At 38.8% G+C, this 23,368-nt stretch overlaps 1 protein-coding gene across 1 annotated transcript in view; it reads right to left on the reverse strand.

Moving 5' to 3' along the window:
* Positions 1–23,368, reverse strand: part of LOC134530026 (fatty acyl-CoA reductase wat-like) — a 45,652-nt gene that overhangs the window by 10,933 nt on the left and 11,351 nt on the right. The window contains exons 3-8 of the mRNA XM_063364554.1: positions 21,997–22,242; positions 21,165–21,413; positions 16,358–16,503; positions 15,637–15,746; positions 14,401–14,590; positions 3,854–3,899 (exon numbers count right to left, since the gene is read on the reverse strand). Coding sequence (XP_063220624.1) covers positions 3,854–3,899; positions 14,401–14,590; positions 15,637–15,746; positions 16,358–16,503; positions 21,165–21,413; positions 21,997–22,242 — 987 coding nt within the window. The remainder of the gene's footprint in view (positions 1–3,853; positions 3,900–14,400; positions 14,591–15,636; positions 15,747–16,357; positions 16,504–21,164; positions 21,414–21,996; positions 22,243–23,368) is intronic.

Genomic DNA, 23,368 nt, shown 5'->3' on the forward strand with positions numbered 1-23,368 from the left:
ACGGAAAGGCTTTATATATTTTCAGAGATAAGTAAATACAAATAATTACACCCTTTGTATAACTACCAACACACACGAACATGAGACTCAGAGTTTGGACGGCTCACTGACAGATAATTTAGGGAAATTATTGTAGTATTAAAAACACTTTCTAAAATCACATATCAGAACTGTACTTTTTGTTGTCTTGATGGGTTCGGCACATTCAATTTATAACAATATTTTCGATTGCTAGTCTCAATGTCAAATTCAATATTATATTACTGAACAACACTATTTATTCGATAAATGCTTTAGATCAAATATTTCCGGCTAGTTAAATCAGTGGTGAGCATAATATCGTACTCAACAAGATCACTGATTTGCGATTTTCCTCGCTGTTCCTAATATAAATTTATTAAATAACTAATTACTTTCACAATAAAACAAAATAATGTTTTACAAAGGTCATATTTAAAAAAGTGTGCGTGGATTCCATGGGCTACATAAGTGAAACAAACTTCTTGCTTATTAGTTACAGAGAGAGATAAATTACTAACTTTTTTAATACCAGAACGTTAATAATAATAGAGACTAGTAAGGACGCGGGTATGATCTCAAATAAAATAACTATTTTCCATACTGATAAATAAACTGTACATTCTTTGAATAAAAAAATGTTTACACTAATTTTTTTGTCGTACCATTAAAACTAACTTTGATTATAAATAATTCTTAAACTTGAAGTTTGCCGATAATAAGGTAGTTTATGGAGTTTAAATTAATTTACATATGGGCGTGTATAGTCTGCGGTAGGTATCTGGCATGTGAAAGTTACAACATGGCATACGAATAGAACCTAATTCAATGCTACTTTGTTGAGCCACAGTCACCCACAGCTACAATCCGATCGAGAAATATTCACGCCTCTTAGTTGAATTTAACATATTTATACATTCGTGGGCTCTTAACTATAATACGGTATGTGATTTAGTTAATCAAATAATAATTCGTTAAAATAATTACACATGTAAAACTAAAGCGTGAAAAGCAATATACCAGCATAAATATTTAGTTACATAGCTAAAACAATACTCACATACAGGGGCGTAGCCAGGGGGGGGTTTTAGGGATTCTAACCCCCCCCCCCCCTTAGCACCAAATCTTTAATTAATTTCTTACTCATCACTCAAACAAATTTCATATTAAAATTAATAAAAATTTTACCATTACAATATTTAAATTTAAGCACCGAAAACTGCTAAAATAGCACTATTTTACACCTTAAAATCCAAATTTTTCCGGGGGAGGACCCCCGGACCCCCCGCTTTAATACGGGGGGAGGGGGGCCATGCTTCTTAACACCCCCCATACACAAATCCTGGCTACGCCACTGCTCACATAACACTGTTTAACAATACTGATTTGTACAAGTAATTTAATTAATAGTACATACAGGAAATAATATTTTGTTTCGAGCGCGAGAGCCCAAGAAAGCACGAGCGTAAGAGAGCAAGTATGCTGCTTCATTTCTACCTTTCCCTGTCGTCTCGTCAATAGTACCCCCCCCCCCCCCCCCCCCGTACCTAACTATTTCCCCTCGTGCAATCGGAATTTTCGTAACGCTCGAATATTCTTACCCCTGAGCAAAGAAGTTTTACTTCAAAAGTTTATGTTAGTTTGGTCGGCAATTCTTTTCTTCCGTTTGTGCATCCTCATGAGAATGACGAGTAACCTAGCTCGAGTTGGAGTAGTACGAATATGTCACTCCGTTAAGAAATGGGAGTTGTCGAACTGCACAGGGTCAAATTATACTAGCCATTCGCTGTGAATCTAAATTCCTAAAGAACCTAAGTTACGACGCTGCGATACGCTGTGCGCGCGCAGGGTTGCCAAACCTGTCACTCCTTCCAAGGTCACTGTCGCCGTCTCAGTTGCTCATTGCTCGGCGGGAACTTGTACAGAGAATTAAGCTGGAGGAAAATGTGTTATTTTGATTTAAAAGTTTATTTGCTAGTTAAAATTAAGACCATGTGTTGGTAAGCGTGGCCCCTGAAGACAATGAAAAAAAAAAAAGGGAACTTAAGAAGAAACAGTTGTTGGTATAACTTCACTGGAAATACTACAGAAAAAGATGCCATTAGCGTTCAAGCCTCCAAAACCCGTGAATAAATGGATTCAAAGTGTACAGGCAACGACAGTCCATTTCACGCTCGTAGTTTTCAATACAGGAAAATAGGTTGTATTAACCATTAAGTAACAGTGTGTGACGGGCTGATGATAATTATGATCAAGTGATACGATCGAATACGGAGAGGTAAGGTTCGTGCCTTGCAACAATTTAAACATATTAGTAGTCATTTTATTTCTTATTATACACCTAACGTGTATTAGAAATGATAGAATAATAGTAAGGAATTACACATTGACAAACTCTGCATGGTAAAAATTGAAACACATATACATTATTCATCGTATATACACACATTTACGTAAAGTTGTGCAAAATAACCCGTGCCTGAAAACGATTATACAAGACCACATCCCTCCCCCTTTCCGTTTTTTGCAATAATCAAGATTTCTGGAGAATAGTACAGATCGCAGGCTTTCGCGGCCATTGTCTGGTGTTGTCACCATCATAAGGGATCAGTATACTGCAACTCAACTTCTGGGGAGTGTTCATCAGCACGGGCGTAGATCAGGGGTAGGAGGCAGATAGGCCCGGCCCCCCTTGGAATCAAAAAGCTCCTCTCTGAGAGGCCCCGCGTGCGCTTGCAAAATCGTAACTGTGAAATGGGAACGATAAACGTTATTTCACGCACCTACTAACCCCCCCCCCCCCCCCCAACCGAGATTCCAGCATATTTTCGCCCATGTTCATCAGTAGTGATTCAGTTAGTAGCTGTAGCGCAGTGAAGGAGGGGTTTTTCTTTCTAGATGAGACAGGGTTGTATGAAGTAAACGTATGGTGTTGCATTAAATATATTTTATGATTTAAAGTTACAGAAAACGACATAGTTTTCAGTCCTTTTTTAAATCATTACAATCTCTTGTCTCATATCAGATCTTTGAATAAATAAGTAAATTTTAGTCAATTAAACAGCTACAAATTAACATCCATCGGATTATCTTATGAAAAATTCATGAGGTATATTAAACAAAGAGCATATAAGAGGTAGCTTATTCACTAATTAAATCTGTTTTACTTATGAAATAAACACTTAATGTCACCAGAGCATTAATACTGGATTTTTATCTTCACAAGTAATGTAAGTGCACAAAAGCAAGAAAATTACGGTAGTTTTTAAAACACACGATTGTAATACATCACTAATCCTTCAAATTTAACCTGTAAAACTGTAGAATCATTTTTGTCATTGGGCTTATTTCATAAATAATGTTTTCACGAAAATGTAAGAAATTCTTAAAATTTTTGTTTGCTGTTATTGTGCAATAATTTAATATTAGTAGTAGATGTGATGCATGGGATTAAAATAAAATAGTAGCCTTATATAACATGACATATGCACCTTCAAAATGTTTTGGGAACACCACTTCAAATACATAAGCCAAAATTGTAAGAGGAAACGCCAGAAGTGGAAATTTGGTTTATGATTGCGGTGTGGTTTTCCGTCTTACGTACTTGATAAACAGGTATTTGAAAACGCCTGTATTTTACTTGTAGCTTCTTGTTTCTTTTGAGTTTCTTGCTTACTTTATAAATCAGGCCTAAAATGCCCACGTTGGCAAAACCTAAAACTACAAAGACTTCCTCTTATAATCAAATAGGGCAACACAATCAAAAGATATTCTATGTTAACATAAGTTTCTATTAGAATAATTATTTATAAATGTAAATAAAATTAGTACTTACATTGGAGGCTTTCCCTTCCAGCTGAGGCCGAAGTCCAATAGTAATCCTGGCAGGAAATGCATGAAAAAGGCTAAAAACATGTATATGTAATAATTAGAAGTAAAAAACAAAACTGGGTACCAAATCGATGTGTTAAATGGAAATTTGGCAATCGCAGATCTCAGTTTTCCAATGCTCTGCCTTGAGGTTTCTAGGCTGGTTTTTGCCATGGATATGTTATAAACATCAATCCCACCTTCCTCCCTATAGAAAAAAATTAACTCTTTATTAATCACAAGTAATAATAATAATAATATATTTATGTGCCTTACATTTTGATTTATAAACATAGGATTCAAGAGTTTCAAATGATCAGTGCATGGAACTTGTATACATATTGGGTGATTATCATAAGTAGTATATATTGGTTCCTCCGAGCGCAGGCTCCAGGCGGTGGAGCCGGGAGTTGGTTCGCCATTTTGGATTGTTACGTCACGGTGGTCATCTTGGATGGTAGTGACCTTGAACTTTGACCTTGACCCCGGCGGCCATTTTGGATCAACCATCTTTGTTCCGCCATTTTGGATTACATCATTTTGTTTTCTCGAACATTCCATCGTTGTGTTTTCCGCCATTTTGAAATATTACGTCACCATTGCAATTTCCGTTACGGCCGCCATCTTTAACTTTTTTATTTATTATCCGATTTTAATGAAAAAACTTTAAAATTTATAAAAAATTCACTGAATTAATTTTAATAATTTTTTAAAAAAAAAAATATTTGTACGACACGGAGCTCGGAGTCCTCCGTTCGAACCTGGTGAGTGCAAAAAAAATTAAAAATTGCGACCGATCCTTCGCTCGTGGTGTGTGCTGGCAGACTGACCCCCACCACTTTGTTCATAGCATATATATCGCCAGTTAGCATGACGTAATGTCAGCCATCTTGTCCTCGTCTGCTGGAAGCCATCATCAAGGTATCGTCGGCTAGAGTGCGCTGATGCCATGTTAGTTTAATCCTTATCCGCTAGAGTGCAGTAATAATTTATTATTATTGCCGTGACACCCGCTATCTTGTCATTTCGCCGCCATCTTGAAAATCCGTAATTATTTAGCTAGAAATTCGGGAAAATTCCAAAATTCATTAAATAAATCACGCATTAATTTACTTATTGATTCGATCGATTCCTGTCCTCGGTTCGATACCCGATCGATGCAATAATGTTTAATTTTATGTAAAAAATAATAATTTCAATAAACCATGTTCAACATTCTTAAAGAGACTCAAAATCCTCTACTACCATCATCCTATCAGACATCAAGAACACCATATTGGAAATTCGTAATTTTAATGCTAGAGATTCGGGAAAAAGTTCAAAATTCATTAAATAAATTTGTAATCTATATAATGATTGATTAGATCGGCTAAAGTCCTTGGTTCTATCCCTGGCCGATACAAAACAACTTTAATATTTTAAAAAAGATTCACTAAAGTGGCAGGTTTGAGAAAATAAAAACACCGCAAGTTCTTTTTAAAAAACTTTTATTACATAAATACTACACTACTACAAGTACAAAAAAATACACAGACAAATTACCAAAGTTTTGTGGATATCTCGATTCAAACAGTCTTATTATTATACGGACTAAGTCCTTTACATGACTTTAAATGTATATTCAGTTTATCAGGTCGACATATTGGTACACCACAATTTTCACACAAAGACGAATTATCGACTTCATTAAAAGGACAGTGATATATTTCGTGTCGTTGTGCACTTTGAATATTTGCTAATATTTTGTTACAAAATATACAGCTTGATTCCGATGAATGTACAGCCAGTCTATTACAATTACTGAGGTGCCGTTTTAATCTTCCATAGAGTATAAACTTGCTTGAACATCTGTTGAACTGATATTTAATGCGTTCAGAGTTATTACTACAATTGTGTATTACATAATCCCGTAATAATAGTTTTTGATCTTCTCACAGTACGTGCAGTCGGGTGATGGAACACCGTTGGATGCTCCTTCCTTCATCAATGGCACTGGAATTATTAACAACCATTGTAACACTGCTGACATGTTAAATTCTGAAGCCTTTGAGGTCTGCTCTGCAGAAGATGTTGCATGCGTCTAAATCTCCTGCTGTGCTGAGAGAGCGGGTGTAGCTGTAGACGTCGTTGTCATCGTGCTCTGCACTGATGATGGTGGACGTTCGATTAAGGTTGGTGTAGATAGTGGTAATGATGCCATCGAGTTCTCAAGAATAGCTAGATACCGGTCTATTATGTTATACAAGTCTAACTATCCGATCCGTTCATCATCGCAGCCGGAGGCGGACTGAAGTTCATATCACCAGGGTCTCACTTATATAGTCTCATCAGCTGGTACAACACATGAGTCAAAACAATAACCATGTTAATTATACTCGCCCTAACCTTCTCGGAGCATTTTTTATAATGATGATGTAAGCTATCCAGACGTGAAATTAGTTTATTACATTTTATACACTGAAACAGTATTCTTTGAGCATTATTCTGACAGCTGCTTCTTTCATGTCTGCGCGCATTTGAAGTGAAAGTAAATGATGCGCCACAATATTTGCATTGATGCGCTGTACGCTCTTCATTAATTGAAGTATTCAATGTAGATGATGAAACTTCAGCTGATGATGGAACACCACGTATCGTTGTCTCCTCTGCAGCAGGTATCGGGATCTCCACCGCTGTCGCGGTCTCCTCTGCAGTCGGTATCGGGATCTCCGACTCCATCATCGTTGCTGCCATCGAGGTCCCCGCTGCTGACGGTAAACAGTCTATTCCTGTCGACATTGGAACAGTAACTAAATCTCACTAAACTACCTGAAGAGAGCAAGTCCGTACTGCACCGCGGCCAGAGGTGAACTGCGGGTCCAGTCGTCTAAACCTCGCTTATATACCTGTGATCTACTGGTATACTACATGAGTCAAAATATTGTCTGTATTTAAAATTATTTTTTTATTAGGTACCTAAAAATTATAGAAATAAAAAACACATGAGTTCAAGATTTACACATTTATTTATAACAATTACACAAATACACATTAGGTTAAGGAATCAAGCATTTTCACAAGCAAAGTCTTTAATGCCGCACGAACTGACTCGTCGACTCCGGTTCCAACTGGTTCGCAGGCCACGGGATCAGGAACACAGGTTTCCAGCTGGTCATCTTCTGCGACGTCGACAACTCTGACAAGACATGGTCGATGACGTCTGTGACCACGTCTACGCCTGGGCTTAGGCTCAGTGCTAGTTGGGACAGATTCACTGCCTGAACTGCGACGACGAGACGCACACCGTTTGGACGTCTGCGTAGAAGCATCACAGGTCGCAACATGTTGCAGCACGTCCATGTTTGGTGTTGCACGTGCAGACGAGGCGACTACCTCAGCGATGCTAGCAGGAAGGATTGTGTGTGGTCTCGTGTGATAGACGGCACAGTTTCCAGGTTCGCAACAATCTACCAGCTGCTGAGTCGGTTCGTAGGACACAGGAAAGTGCGCAAACCGCCAATACTGAGCGCCTCCATCACAGGTTTCTGTATATGTACGTAGATACCCGGAATCCCAGTAGCTGTACTCGACACTGCTGAACCTAGGTCTTGCGCTCACGTACACGTTAGCAGGATGAAACGTAAAAATCTTCTTGCGGGTATAACGACAACTGAAGGCACGTACGTATGTATGTCATTTATATATGCAGGCTCCTACTAACATTGTGTGTGCCATTTCTGCATTAACTGCGAGTTTGTACAGGCACAGACACGATCAAACTTGTCACGTGGCTGCACGTCGTATATTGCACTAAGCTTGCGCAGGGAAGGACAGCCTTAATCGGTCTGTAGGTCTACAATTACAACTGACGCATCACACAACTTGCTCAGCCATTTCTTCTGTTCAGGTCCGGCAACGTAGATTATTTCGTTTTGAACTAGTAAATCTTCAATAGTATTTTTCACTTGGTGGTACGGAATTTTTCCTTCGTCCCACTCTAGTCCGTGATAATATTTACATAGCCATTCATTCGACCGTTTACTTTTTTCGTCTAGTAGTTTCCACGGATACGGAGGTCAGAAAGTGCGTGTTCGAGTCTTGTCTCCGGAGGTGACGCTAATTTCCTTGAGCACGAATCTATTTTGACTCTGGAAACCTTGCAGGTTGCAGTACATCTTGTCGCTAGCAATGCTCGGTCGTAACTAAATTATCATAGAAAACGAAACACTATTTATGTCAGAATTTTCACAAGTTTGTCTCGACAATTGTACGAAGCAAGCCGATAGTGAAGTATCAGACAAAAAGCATAGGTGTTTGGTGGAATATTTCCGCTAGTCGTTATCTCGATCCTACAGTCGATGATGTTTGAATTTATACGATCATCCTGTTTGGAAACGTCAAACACCATTAACGGAGCCTTGTTCTTGAAACTATCGGGACTCAGTATCGGTGACTGTCTCCGCCCATAGTAAGCTTGCTGAAACTTGGCGTACATTTGATATGCGAGAAGAAATCTTCCACTTTCAAAGTCCATGTTCATGTCAACGTACGGATAACTTTCGCTGTTTAAAAATATTTTTACATTACGTATTTGACAGTTATCGAATACGGAGCGACTTACTCCTGCATTGAGCTGTCTTACGGTCTGAATCCCGACGATGATGTATCTTGGTTTTTCCGTAGCGAAGCTGGACTTTACTATCCAATTGATACGCTGACTATGAGGCAAGCCAGGATAAGTTTCCAGGCTCCAGGATCGGAGTGGTACATCGAAGTTCTTGCCATTTTCTATGTTCTTCAACATCTTTACTCGTTCAACGGTGCTTACTTGGATGTGGGGCAGCATCCACTCGATTGACTGCAGTGTTAGCGAGACATATTGAGGGTTTTCTGCAATGGCGACAATTGCATTAATGTGCGTGTTGGCTAGAAGCAGTACGAGCTCTTGTTTCGAATTAATGATTATTTGCTTGTAGTCCTCGGCGAATCCAAGAAGCATGGACAGAGGAACACAAACTTCGAACTTCTCTTCGGCATAAACCGGAAGCTTATATTCATCCTCGAGAGCCCAACCGGCCATCTTTGCAGCAGTCAGTTCATTTGGCGTGAGCGAAAGGTAATTTTTCATAGCAGATGTTATGCCTACATCTCTCGTCTGGTCTACCTCGACACCATTGAGTACATATGTAATGCGCTCGATTAGGTGAAGAATACCATTGCAGGATATTGATGTCGTTGTCGGGTGCGTACCGTCCGCTTTTGTCAGCGTGCCTCTTATACGTAGAAATGACTGCGAAGTTAAAGTACAAATATCTTGGTGCTGTACTGCAATGCGTACTTCCGATGGTAGTGCGTACGGTCCGAGCAGGAAAGGCTGGTACTTGTGCAATTCCATTTTCGTAATGCTGTCATCAAAAATGACCGGATCTTAAACGTTGAGGTTTCGTCTTCCATATTTATTCGGCACTTGTCCAATACTGAGAAGATACTTTATGCTGTAAGGTGTTAATGCACCGATGTCTGGTAGAGAACTGTTCTTATTAATGTCAATACGATTTCTTTTATAACTGTTCGGTGTAACGAACTGTATGCCCATCGCTTCAAGTGCAGACGTAATGTAATTTCTTCGTCTTGAAAATTCACCAATCGTTCTCGCTGGTCAACGATTCTGACGATGACTTCGTGTGCGCACTTCACGACGACTGGAACTAAAATGATATTTCTCGGTACTTCTACCAGTTTATATCCTGGCGGGACCATCGGCGAAAACTCGTGCAGCATGTTGCTTAGGCTTCCGTTGAGATACGTTCCACTTGCCAAATTACAGTTTATTCTTATGACATTCACAGGCAAAATGTTTACTGCGCGCGTAGATTCGTACGTTCTTCCTGTATCATACACCTTTGATTCGAATCCAAGCATCGTACATATGGTCCCAGGTTTCGTAAAGTCGACATTTTCACTGCATGTTAGAATGCTTTTTTGAGTGTTTGGATTTCCACGCAGTTGAAAGTCTACATCCTGTGGTAACATATCCCTGATTTACTTTGCAATGTCGTCAATTTCGTAAGAGCCAACAGATAACTGCATTTCATGAGCGGTCCCATCGCTTTGCAGGAAGCAGATCTTGCAGTTTTCTTCGTCGATATTAGGTATGGCATTATACATTTGAAAATCTACGAGTCCGATACACCATTCTCCGTCTAAATCCAGAGGCGGGAAATGAACCGCCCGCAGCTCAGATGCGTGACCTGTCAAGGTAAGTGTTATCGACATGACTTATAAATTATAATCACTGCACAACCTTTAAGTAGCAATTTTATTTGTGAGCTAATTTTTTTTTGTTAAAAAGCGAAGACACAAGTGTCCGCAGTTTGTTTGATTAGGCCTCTGTTCCGTTTCGTAATTGTAAAACAACGTAGTGGACCGGCCCAGTTACTGTCGCAGTTCTGGCGGAGGTCTCAAATTACCGAAACTATCGTAGTACTCGGCCATTTTTCCCGTCTTTAATAGGCCACCCAGTGCGTGCCGCGACCCGACGACGTGTCTAAATTAATGATGGCACGTTCGTACGTTTTTGGCTTGCTGGGCAAAGTGTCTTGCATAAAATATAAGGGTAGGTACAGACGAGGTTTCGATCAGTTTATCGTCAAACATGAGTCATAGCATTTCCAAATTTGGACGCAGCAGTCGAGACTTACGTACTGCTCTCAAGTCTCATGACGACGTTATCCGCAAATACATTTCGCTACTGGCTCAAAAAGTAGAAAGTGTGAAAAAGAATTACTATATTATCTCGTTGCCATCGACCAGCGTGTGGAAGCCTCGGATTCTCGCATTCGCGACATGATCGAAGTATCGAATGCACAAAGACGTGACGATTTGAGAACTTGTCAAAGTAGTCTGAAAGCATCACTATCTCACTTGTCAACAAATTCAGATTTAGCCAAACACAAGAAAGAAGTTTCTGTGAACGAATAAAAAAGTATAAAAGGAGGTCTTGCAATATGTTTTCAGCCAGTACAATGTCGGACCTGGTTAGTGACCTTCATCGAGCTATACAGTCTGTTCGTGAAAAATATCTACTTGCTAGATGAACCAGACTTGCACGTGAAATGGAAAATGAGGAGATATTTAAACCAATCACTAGTCGCCTCAACGAACTTAAAAAACAAGGAAGAACCAGCTATCATTGTGAAGACAGAAGTTGAAGATGAAATTCCAACTGTAAAGAAAGGAAAGTATGAACCAGATCGAGAAGAAGAGGACTTAACAAGTACAGAGTCCATGCACAAGAAGAAAATACCGAAAAAGGGACATCAAGTGCGCGGGACTCCGGATCTGTACGAATTGCTGTTTCGCAGGGAGCCTAAAGGATATTCTCACAAAGACTTACAAGAGTACAAAAGCTACTAGAGCTAACCAATGCAAATTTTCGCGATAACGATCCAGATAGTGGTGTATATAAAGACGAAGATCATGAAAAAATTTACATTCTCGCTAATCTCTTCAGTGAACTAACAATACATGACGAAGGTTTAAAAAAGCTAGAAAGTGGTCAGATATTTGACTATGTATATTGGGACGACCCCAATGAATTAGTTGATCGCCTTAGAATTCTACATGATTCGCTTAGTTTAGGAAACTATTCGCACATCAACGAAATAGTCTCCATACTTGAAGAACTGAGGGAAGCCGGCTACATACAATGAGTCGAACCGGAATCGCTCACGAACTTCATGCTCCTGCTAGACGAAAATACCTTCGTCGCAAAGTCATAGTTCGTGGAATTGATGATTTATTCCAGGCGGACCTTGTTGAGATGATACCATATTCCTGATTGAATAAAGGTTTCAAGTACATGTTGACAGTAATCGATGTTTATAACAAGATCGCTTGGGCTAGACCTGTCAAATCAAAGACTGCAACTGAAGTAGCCAAGGCCATGAACAATATTTTGCGTGATGGACGTGTACCGTCGCACCTGCAAACGGACCTCGGGAAAGAATTCTACAATGCAACCTTCAAGGCTTTGATGAAGAAGTATGGCTTCAAACACTACTCTACATTTAGTAACGTCAAAGCCTCCGTTGTCGAAAGGTTTAACAGAACTTTGCGTTCCAAGATGTGGCGGCAGTTCACGGCTAACGGAAATTACAAGTGGCTTGACATCTTGCCGAAACTAATAAGCTAGTATAATTCCACGGTGCATTCTACCACGAAAATGAAGCCAAAGGACATAACGGACAATCGCCTGCTTCAGTGTTTTCCAACACGAAGAAGAAAGATCCACGAAAGCGTAAAGCTAACGTCGGTGACATTGTGCGAATCTCCAAGCAAAAAGGTATCTTCGAGAAAGGTTTCACTGCGAACTGGAGTCCCGAACTTTTCCGTGTGATACATGTTCGTGAATCAGAGCCTAGGACCTACTACCTCGAAGATTTGGACCACCAACCTATACATGGCGGCTTCTATGCCGAAGAGATTCAGCCTATGTTGTATCCCGATACGTACTTGGTGGAGAAGATTATAAAACGAAGAAATGGACTGTCCTACGTCAAGTGGTGGGGCTTTCCACCTTGCTTTAATTCGTGGGTGGCAGATGCAGACATCGAGAAATCCACAAAACTTTAGTAATTTGTCTGTGTATTTTTTTGTACTTGTAGAAGTGTAGTATTTATGTAATAAAAGTTTTTTTAAAAGAACTTGCGGTGTTTTTATTTTCTCAAACCTGCCACTTTAGTGAAACTTTTTTAAAATATTAAAATTGTTTTGTATCGGCCAGGGATCGAAACAAAGAACCTTAGTCGATATAATCAATCATTATATAGATTACGAATTTATTTAATGAATTTTGAATTTTTTCCCGAATCTCTAGCATTAAAATTACGAATTTCCAATATGGTGGTCTTGATGTCTGATAGGAGGATTTAGAGTCTCTTTAAGAATGTTGAACATGGTTTATTGAAATTATTATTTTTTACATAAAATTAAACATTATTGCATCGATCGGGTATCGAACCGAGGACAGGACTCGATCGAATCAATATGTAAATTAATGAGTGATTTATTTAATGAATTTTGGAACTTTTCCCGAATTTCTAGCTAAATAATTACGGATTTTCAAGATGGCGGCGAAATGACAAGATGGCGGGTGTCACAGCAATAAAAATAAATTATTACTGCACTCTAGCGGGTAGGAATTAAACTAACATGGCATCAGCACACTCTAGCCGACGATACAATGATGATGGCTTCCAGCAGACGAGGACAAGATGGCTGGCATGACGTCATGCTAACTGGCGATATATATGGTATGAACAAAGTGGTGGGGGTCAGTCTGCCAGCACCCACCACAAGGGAAGGATCGGTCGCCATTTTTAATTTTTTTTTGCACACACCAGGTTCTAACCGAGGACTCCGAGCTCCATGTCGTACAAATAAATTTTTTTATAAAAAATTATTAAAATTTATTCAGTGAATTTTTTTATAAATTTTAAAGTTTTTTTCATTAAAATCGGATACTAAATAAAAAAGTTAAAGATGGCGGCCGTAATGGAAATTGCAACGTTGACGTCATATTTCAAAATGGCGGAAAACACAACGCCAGAATGTTCGAGAAAAACAAAATGACGTCATCCAAAATGGCAGATCCAAGATGGCGGATCCAAAATTGCCGCCGGGGTCAAGGTCAAGGTCAAAGGTCAAGGTCTCTACCATCCAAGATGGCCGCCGTGGCGTTACAATCCAAGATGGCGGACCGGCTTCCGGCTCCACCACCTGGAGCCTGCGCTCGGAGGAACCAATATATACTACTATCATATAAAAATAATTTTAATGTATGTTTTTATGAAATATATTTCCTTGCCAATTAATAATTGAAAAGTGTTGATTTCTCTCAGCTACATGTTCCTGCCTCTGTAGTCACACTCCCATCTCGGTATTCTTACTGCAACTCATCTGTTATCCTGGCTGCCACGAATCACAACACGCCACTCGGGTAGGTCATATAACGCCACTTAGGTCCAAACGAGGCCTTACTTAGTTTTTGAAAACTCTGTCTTGTGGGTTTGAGAGTGTGTTAATGTCACATTTGGGCATTTTTTGTGCTATGTCAAGGAAAAGCAGAAGAAAACAAGCAAATAAACGTAATCTCTTATAATCATATACTAACTTACAATACTCGCTCGTCTAATGGTTGGATGGATGTACACACTTAACTCTGACTCGCAGCAGGGAGGGCTCGGGTTCGAATCCCTTAAAAGCCATCTTGACAACTGTTTCCCAAAAGCAGCCATGTCCGATTACTTCCCAAATACACCTGACTGTGAACTCTGTTCCCGCCTTTTAATTATTAGTTGCAGTTACTACGTCCCGCCTTAATCTGAACATCGTGACAACGGATATTTAAAATGTTGATCATATTATCGAGCTAGGGATGTGAAGAAGGTCATTCATACATATTTAGAATACAGCAAATAACACTTTGTAAGCCAGTTGTGAAGTTGGTAATAAATGCGATGTCTCACACACCTATTCTCCGTCGCAAAAGCCGCCGCTATAATGCAGTTGGAAACCATATCTGCTGGGACAATGTCCAGCACTTTTTCTGCGTCGACGTAGCACACGTGTAAGATGCCAGTGCCTGCTCCCAAGGATATGCCAATTGGACCGTACACATTCCCCAACCATCCTGGGAGAGGTTCAGCGATGGCTGCTAAAACTGCGGACGTATCACATCAAAATACATTCACTGTTCGAACCTTACAAGTAATGTACACATTTAAGCTCACCGTGCCAAAGAACCAATGTAGCGCACCAGTACTGCCGTTTGAGACACAGCTCGTAGACTAACTTAACCGTATGTCATACCAACACGCTTGTGCTAGAGCCCCCAACATCGCCCCCTGAACTGTGTTTGCTATATTTGGTATTCTAAAATACCAGCACTTTTGTTAAAATTTTGAATCTAAAGCTATGATTGACTAATGTCATGTTCACAACAAACTATGGGTTGCAGTTCGCCCAAGTTTTTAGCATAATAAGTTGGGTATTTCGGGTGTTATAATATTTTGCAAATCTTTGGAAAGAGATAAATCTGCGATTACATGAAAGTTTCTAAAACTTCCAATAAAAATGTCTGGAGCCACAAAAAAAAAACGTGAATAGGCTGATGGAAGGCAGTGGTACCCTCGAAACATTTTCACCTGATAAATACTTCAAAAGTTAAATAATGGAACGATGGAATTATTTCTGACTTTATTTTGTGTTCACATTTTCTTATAGTATGTACAGGAATTATTTTGTAGGCACAGTTTGATTAACTTGATAGCCTGTTTAAAATAATTCATAGTGGTATAATGAAAAATAAATTGCATCAGATAATTAGTAGAGTAGGAAACGTCGTTAATACAGCCTAGTACTTTGCAGACTTACATGAAGTTTAAAACCATTAATTTTTATCAGAAAATGAGGTATTTAGTTTCTCAGAGTTTAAGTATGTAATTAGTTGCAAGAAATAACTGATGCAATATAAAATTAATTTTTGAGTTAAATTGTTTTAGATAAACGCGCAACTAATAAATTCAAAGGTGATTTCCAGCCATTTTTATTTCGTTTATCGATGTTTATCCTAAATAATTCAAGGAAAACTTTAGGATGCTTCATAACCTTACTAAAAATTATTTTGTTGTATGAATCTATCTCTCTTGAATTATTCGCTGTCGAAGAAACACACAAAAAAATAATAGTTCAATATTAACAACTTACCCATTGATGGTCGAACGATAGCCACGGGTAAATCTCTTGCCTGAGTAGATAATAAGTTCTCTGACATTGCTTTAGAAAATGTATAAGTATTCGGCCATTCCCCTTTTATCCTGTAAAATATTACGTTTGCAACTAAGAACTGTAATATTATGCATACACTTCACTTTTCTATCCCTAAACTACCAGTAACTGGATTATATATTAGCTTCATTATATTTTAACAATATGGCCTAATAGGTGCATCCCTTACAGCAGTGTGACACTTCTGTAACGGCACAAAAATGGGTCCGAACGGTTATTCTGTGTAGTATTAAACGTTCGTAGATATTTTATGCGTATTTCACTTAAAAAATACGGCTACTAATTTTTGTTAATTTTTTTTATTTTTTAAATGTTTTGAAAGTAAAATTATTTACTGTATTATTAGGGTTTTTTTTTGCGTGCTATGGCTTAGCCTACAACTTCGTCAACGGTCATAAGTCAATTTTCCGTCTTCGAATCTCTTTATTATATCCTTATCAATTAAATATCTCCATCCAAATTTGCACCCATGCCTTATCCGGGACTTGAACCCAAAAACCCCCGCAACGTAAGCCGGTGAGTATCCAACCACGCTACGGAGGTAAAATGAAGAACTACTCTTAAGAGCTTCTGCAATGGGTTATGTTTATAGATAATAAATTGAATTTTTCATATTTTTGGTTGCAGTGTTGTTACTAACTTTGGAAGCAGCATGACAATTTCACGTTCAGTAAACCTGTCCATCAGCATGAACAAGTGATCCAATGCCATGGGTGGGCTGTAAATCTCCTCTTTCACCACTCGATGGATGCAGTTCGAATAAGCAGTCGACACACATACAGCACCCTGAAACAATTAAGCATAATTGATAGAATAACAGCGGAAAATAAATTTGACCAGTGTTAACAATCTCGCGAGAAAATATATAAAAAAAATGTTTTTGAAGGGAAATTGTACCTCGCCAAATATATACATTTCATTATTAAAAAATAAGAAAATTCAAAAACAAAATTATATTTCATATGATGTATCTCATAATAGCATTGGTTTTCCATCTGGTTAGTTCTTTCCCAACTGAAAGTAATTTAAAAAGACTGCTGTCGCTTAATTTTAAAAAATGTATGCGTGTACTTAAGTACGCACGTGAGATGTTATACTTACTTGGCGTAATAAAAAACTAACTTTAATTTTGCATGCAAATTATTAATATAAATGGAATAAGAAAAGGATTGGAGTGATATTATAAAAAATGTTGATAAAGTATAAATTCAATCAAATTTTTAATAAATACTCAGTATTCACTGAAAATATAAACACAGGAGTATAATTAATGATCTAATTTAAAATAAAATCAAGAAAAATAATTTTTTGTTTATTTTAATTGATTAATTTTTAATTATTTGTTAAATAATAATTTAATAATTTATAAAGCAAATAAATTATAAAAACGGGAATGTAACCTCACAAACACTCTCATGAAAACGGCCAGCAGACTACTAAACCCTCACCAGACACTCCCTGCCAGCGACAATGGAAGATCACAAGAAACCTGACATCGTTATACGTACAGGAACATAACCCCACTTATATACACTACAAAATATTAACTTGAAATAGTTTAAATGCACAATTTATATCATTAATATTCACAATATTTTTTTAATTATATTAACATGTATTCAATATCAGTCACTCAGGTATATCATCTAAGATCACACATATAATTTTTATTTGTAGTCCTATGTAGCCTTTTTTCCTCCTGAAAAAATTTCGTTGCTTGGTGCAAGCGCATCGTAAAAAAATCACTTTCATCATTTTTCATAAGGCACCCAAACAAGTATGACTTCCAAAACTGAGGAGAGTAATTTTGTAGCTGCAATATTTAATACTTAGTGTTACGTTCTTCCACCGTCACGTGGTTTCCTGGTTTCCTTTCTGCTCACGCCTGTTTCGTTACTCGTTATAGGCGGATGGACAAAAAAATGAAGAAGAAATACCAAGGATGATCCATGACCAGTCCAAAAAATAAAATAATTGTTTCCAAATTTGATATTTTTTTGGATCAGGGTACAAACGCTGTGGCTTTAACTTCTTTCGGGTCCAAACGTCGATAGGAGTGAGAACACACACATGTATCCCACTTAAAATTATAAGGGTCAGTTCCATAGTATGTTTAGAAATAGTGCTGTAGTACATATGTTTTTACGTCTTTCAGAAATGAGCCCTTCTACTTACTAGACTGGTGTGTTTATCTGACTAGGATTACAGCTTCCTGTCATCATGATACATTTATGGAGTTAGGTATGTAAGGTGTGGAGTAGCGAATTGGTAAGGAAGTTTTCTGGAAAACATATTATTCTAATCTACAATTTTACCAGTCTTTTGACCGCAGATTATGTGTATGACACATGTATCCCGGTACCTGGCCTATAAATTGTATAAGCATTCCATGTGTCTAATATGCCTAGAATTAAGGTGTGAATGAACTGTAGTTAAATTATATGACTAGAAGAAAATATCGCCCTTTAAATTTTAGTGCTGGCCATTGAAATTACTCACCTTCCCACATTGCAAAATGTTGTTGAACCTGTTCTGACCAATTGGGTGGGACTCAGACCTATCACACTTCCAAAAGGTGGGTATCTGTATGTTGCAAACGACCATAACTTAACCCGATGAGTAACCAAAATATGCAAGAGTGGACGGGACTCGGTGCCGCGTTGCGTGTCAAAACTTGACACGAAGATACGTAACGGGCTCCATCTGTCATTTGTCGGTCTTTCGCCTTCACACCAAAGGACGGGATGCGTGTCATTCTTCTTCATTTTTCGGTCCAATTTAAAACAGAAAAAAATTCGAATTCTGTCGGATGCTTTCTCGTAAAGTTCTTGTACAGTCCACTCCCTGCATTAAACTTCAAATCAGCCAACAAACGCAAACCACCTTACAGCTCCCTAATTTTAAATATTTTGACATCCACCAAAAGGTAATTTTTTTGTTTTTCTTCTTGATAAGATGTATAAAAATGAAGGCGGCCGCTGACCTGAGCTTATGGCTGCTGATGACTGCCCTTCTGGTGTATCTACGAGATGTAACATTTGTTTTTATACGGATACTCTGTAACGGAAGAATGAAAGGGTGGAAATTCCAATTCGTTGCGCCGTGTCGCGTCGAAGGGTTATACATAACGATGTCACGCAACAAATAACATGCAACACAGGAATACCCACCTTAACCACGCGTTCCGTAAAGGGCCATATTCAAGTCAAGTAGACCATGGCCTTTGCTTAGGAGCGCTTCACATCACTGATCCATGCATCTACGAAGCCAACAAGCCTCGAAGTCAACAATAAATAATCGGTGATGGTTAGTGCCAATCACCCAAAATACTTGGCACTCTGATATTCACAATGTATGCAGTGGCTCAAAAATAACGGGGGAGCTGAATTGTTGCCCCTAGGAAGGGCAGCCCTTCAGGATTTATCTGGCAATGGTTTGTTTGTAAAGCGATTAGAAGGGCAGCCCATCCAATTTCTGAAAACATGTTTCTTTAAGTTTTTAAATAATCCTGAAAACTTACCCCTTGGAAGAGCAGCCCATCAGGATTTTTCTGACTAGTGTTTTTTGAAAGGTTGTCTAAATTGTTGCCCCTTGGATGGGCAGCCCTTCAGGATTTTTCTGACAGTTGTTAGTTTGTAAAGCGACTGGAACGGCAGCCCTTCCAGTATCTTAAAATGTGTCTATTTTCGTAATTTTATAATCCTGAATTGTTGCCCTTTGGAAGGGGAGCCCATCAGGATATCTTTAACAGTGGTGTTTTTGAATGGTTGTCTGAATTGTTGCCCCTTGGAAGGGCAGACCATCAGGATTTTTCTGACAGTAGTGTTTTTGAAAGGTTGTATGAATTTTTGCCCCTTGGATGGGCAGCCCATCAGGACTTTTCTGACAGTGGTGTTTTTGAAAGGTTGTCTGAATTTTTGCCCCTTGGATGGGCAGCCCTTCAGGATTTTTCTGACAGTGGATAGTTTAGGTTAGGTTAGGTTAGTTTAGGTTAGGTTAGGTTAGGTCACTTTACAAACCAACCACTGTCAAAAAATTCCTGAAGGGCTGCCCTTCCAAGGGGCAAGTTTTCAGGATTATTTAAACACTTAAAGAAACATGTTTTCAGAAATTGGATGGGCTGCCCTTCCAGTCGCTGTACACACAAACCATTGCCAGATAAATCCTGAAGGGCTGCCCTTCCAAGGGGGAGCATTTCAGTCGCCCCCAAATAACCACACTTGTGAATGACATAAGACATTGCCTGGAACATTTGTCTATCACCCCACATAAGGTGATTTTTTCTGCAGAGGAAGCACACATACGCTAGTTCATTCTTACTCCATTAGCCATTTCGCAAAAGTTGGTATTTCCATCCTGTATGGTACCACAAAAAAAATGTGGGGAGGACTGAATTGATAGGCTATATAATTACAACTTACCACTTTTCATATAATTTTATTCCTTACAGAAATAATAACTCACACAGGATATATTTTTTTCAATTATCAATGATACAAACTTCCATGGGGATGTTAATAATGCCGTGATAACAGACTAGAGTCAGGACCACCTAGCTCAACACTCCCACCTATGACCCTCCACAGGCTGGTGATTCTTCAAACTACTGTGACTGGATCACAAAAGCCTTTCCAGAAACAACTCTTAAGAGCTGATTAAGCACCTGTAACTACCCGAATATGCAACATGGAGAGCAGTCCACTTATGAATGCAGTTTGTATTCCCCGAAGATGTGGGCGAAGAGCCTTGCATTTCCTCGGAGAGTGATGTGCCCTGCGGACACAAAGATGCTGAGACAGCCGAAGTATGTCACTGTAACTGTGCTATGTTGCCAAACATCGCGAAGAGAGTACAGTGTCTGCAGAAAGGGATATAAACAAGTTCCCTCCTCGCCGATTAGAGACGGCCACGGTAAACAGAGTACGTTATCGATCTACGTTATTGGCTAAATTACAGGTTTTTTTCTCGAAACTGTTCCTGAAATTCACGGTGTGCTTTTGGCAAGATCGCCGAAGGTAATTTGGATAATACCACGCCTGCCGGAAGCGAAGGAAATTTTAGTATAATAGTGCTGCTCAATGAGGTTCAAGGTTACTCCCTGCTAAGACTAGTGGAGATTGTCATCAGGATCGTTGACGACCTTCTTGTAGGGGAAATTGGAGTAGTCAGAGGCCGCCCAAGTTAAGTAAAAAACTGCTGTTGTAAATTAAACATTGTTGGTTATCTCATTTTTTTTTCTTTCCTGTATTTGTTAACACGTATGAAAATTATAAATCTAAAGAGCATGTCTTACTCGTAATTATTATTCATAAGCTGGTATCTTGAAAGGCTGTCGAGAATTGGTGAGGCAGAGGTATAAGGAACGTATACAAAACAATATCTTAATATCACCAAGAGTACTGAAAACTTTTTTCTAATGTTATTGAAATCAACATTTAAGTACTTACCTTCAGATGAACACAGTCCCGGCAGAGCCGAATGATATCTTCTGTTCCCTTCACGTTGATGGCGATCGCCACCTTCAAGGTCTCGTCGAACCTGACGGTGGCGGCCAGATGCAGCACGATGTTGACGTGTTGAGTGAGGTGATGGTAGTCACTGTCGCTCAGCCCCAGGCGAGGCTGCGAGCAGTCTCCAGACACGAACACGAGCCTGCTCTGCCAGTCTGGCTGCTCGCTCTTCATGCGCTCGAACACCTGCGAGCAACTACAACTCGCGGAACCTTTACGGTGCTGGCGAGAGCCGGTACATTCATTTACATACAGTGTCTAATATTAGTAACATCGTGTATATTTTCTACTGAGCATGATTTATACACTACTCCTTGCCATCTAGGTATAAAGCACGTCTTTATAATCAGTGGTTTTCCCAACGTTTTGGGTGTCTCGTTGCAGCCAATTTCAAAGGTGGTCCACTCAATCATATTGTCGATTGGCAGTTGACAACCGGCCTTTGTAGATGGCTGCAACAAGGCACGTAGAAATGTTTGATAATCCATTGATTTACATGGGTGTGACCTCAATACAGAGGCATTTAAAACCAGGTGTTTACATCATACGTATTTTGCACAAAGAGTATCAACATGCAGAGATTCCTTGATGACAGCTGGCTTTGGCTATAAAACCTTTTGACCAACGACTCAATGCTGATTTAAGAAAGCAAGTAGTGAATTATGTACGTTGTTGATTATTGTAACGTCACCTTGCAGGCATGGAACTGTGCAGTAAATCGACAACCAAGTGATGAATTGACGCACTTGCTGTACGTAGGGATCCTCACCTCGTTGTCCATAAGCGCCTCCCTCCTGTCCTCCGCTGACACGCCTTTCTTCGGTCGTATCAGCACGTACACGGTCCTGGCGGCAGGACAGCATCGCAGGATCTTCTCTATGACGAGCTTGCCCAGGAATCCTGTCCCGCCCGTCACCAGCACCCCGCAGTCCCGGTAGAAGTCCTGCACCGGCGAGTTGTCGCCTGCAGACGGCGTGTTGTCGTCCACAGACATTGTGCTGAACTGATATTCCTCCTTGAAAGTCCGGCACATTTATCCGGCAACCGAGAACATGTTTTCGTCTAATTAGCACACAATTGTAGGGTTTAACTCACACGTTGTCTGTTTTGTCCTTGGAATCAAACAAAGAAATCACAAAGTTTTCCTTGTGATAGACCGTGAGTTAACAATAAATTTAAGACTACACTTTATTTACTGTAAACCATAAACAGGTGATCATAAAATGTTTTGATGAAGTGGTTTAATCCTAGTTTTATGTTGCTAAGAAATAGTCTCCATTAAAGAATCATTTATGTCAATAAATTAGTAAAGTGGTTTAAATTATGCATAGTAGTTATTTAATTAACTAATAAAATTATTGTGTATTAAAAAATGAAGATATAACTGGTGTCATTCTAGGTACATGATAAACGTGCGCTTGATTGTCTACATCACGTTATTTAGGAATGATTTTCGAGGGTGATGTGGTGGTAATATCGAAATGATATGAAAATAAAATATGTATAAATCTAATGAAATAAATTTCAGCAAACCAATTGATATGATGGTCGTAAAATGGTAAATTGTGTGTGTGTTATGACCGGTTAAATTCTTATTAATTATTTCAGTTACTCCTTGCCAGCAAACATAAAACAATAAAGAAAAGGTTGAAACTTTAAAAAAATATTTTTAATTCCGTTTTCTGAGTATATTATTATTAATGCCGTTAATTCATATAATATGCATTCATTTAAAAACAATCTTTGCCGTTTATAAAGGTAAAATTTCCAACTGAAAATTTTAAGTAGTTGTTCAACTAAAAATTAAATTTTAATAGTTTTATAAACTATGATAGTTTACTGAACGACCCAAGTATTCAGCTAAACTAGACCTACTATAACAGCTCAATATTGTCTTAGAGTGACTATCTGCCTTAATTATGTCACATAATTCCATAGTAATTTTAGGTTTATTAGCTCAGGGAGTAGACCGGAAAATGATTGGAGTTAAGGACCTCTGTACCTGTCCCTCGTTGATTAAGGACATCTGGAATGAAGCTAGGAGAAGTTTCTACCATTACGACCTAAGTGAGAAGCTGTAGTAGTCTGGAACACTGCTGTCTTCCTTCGAATTAGCTGAAAAATCCTAAAATAGGATTAGT

This window comes from Bacillus rossius, chromosome 3, assembly GCF_032445375.1.
Source record: "Bacillus rossius redtenbacheri isolate Brsri chromosome 3, Brsri_v3, whole genome shotgun sequence".
NCBI classification, from domain to species: domain Eukaryota; kingdom Metazoa; phylum Arthropoda; class Insecta; order Phasmatodea; family Bacillidae; genus Bacillus; species Bacillus rossius.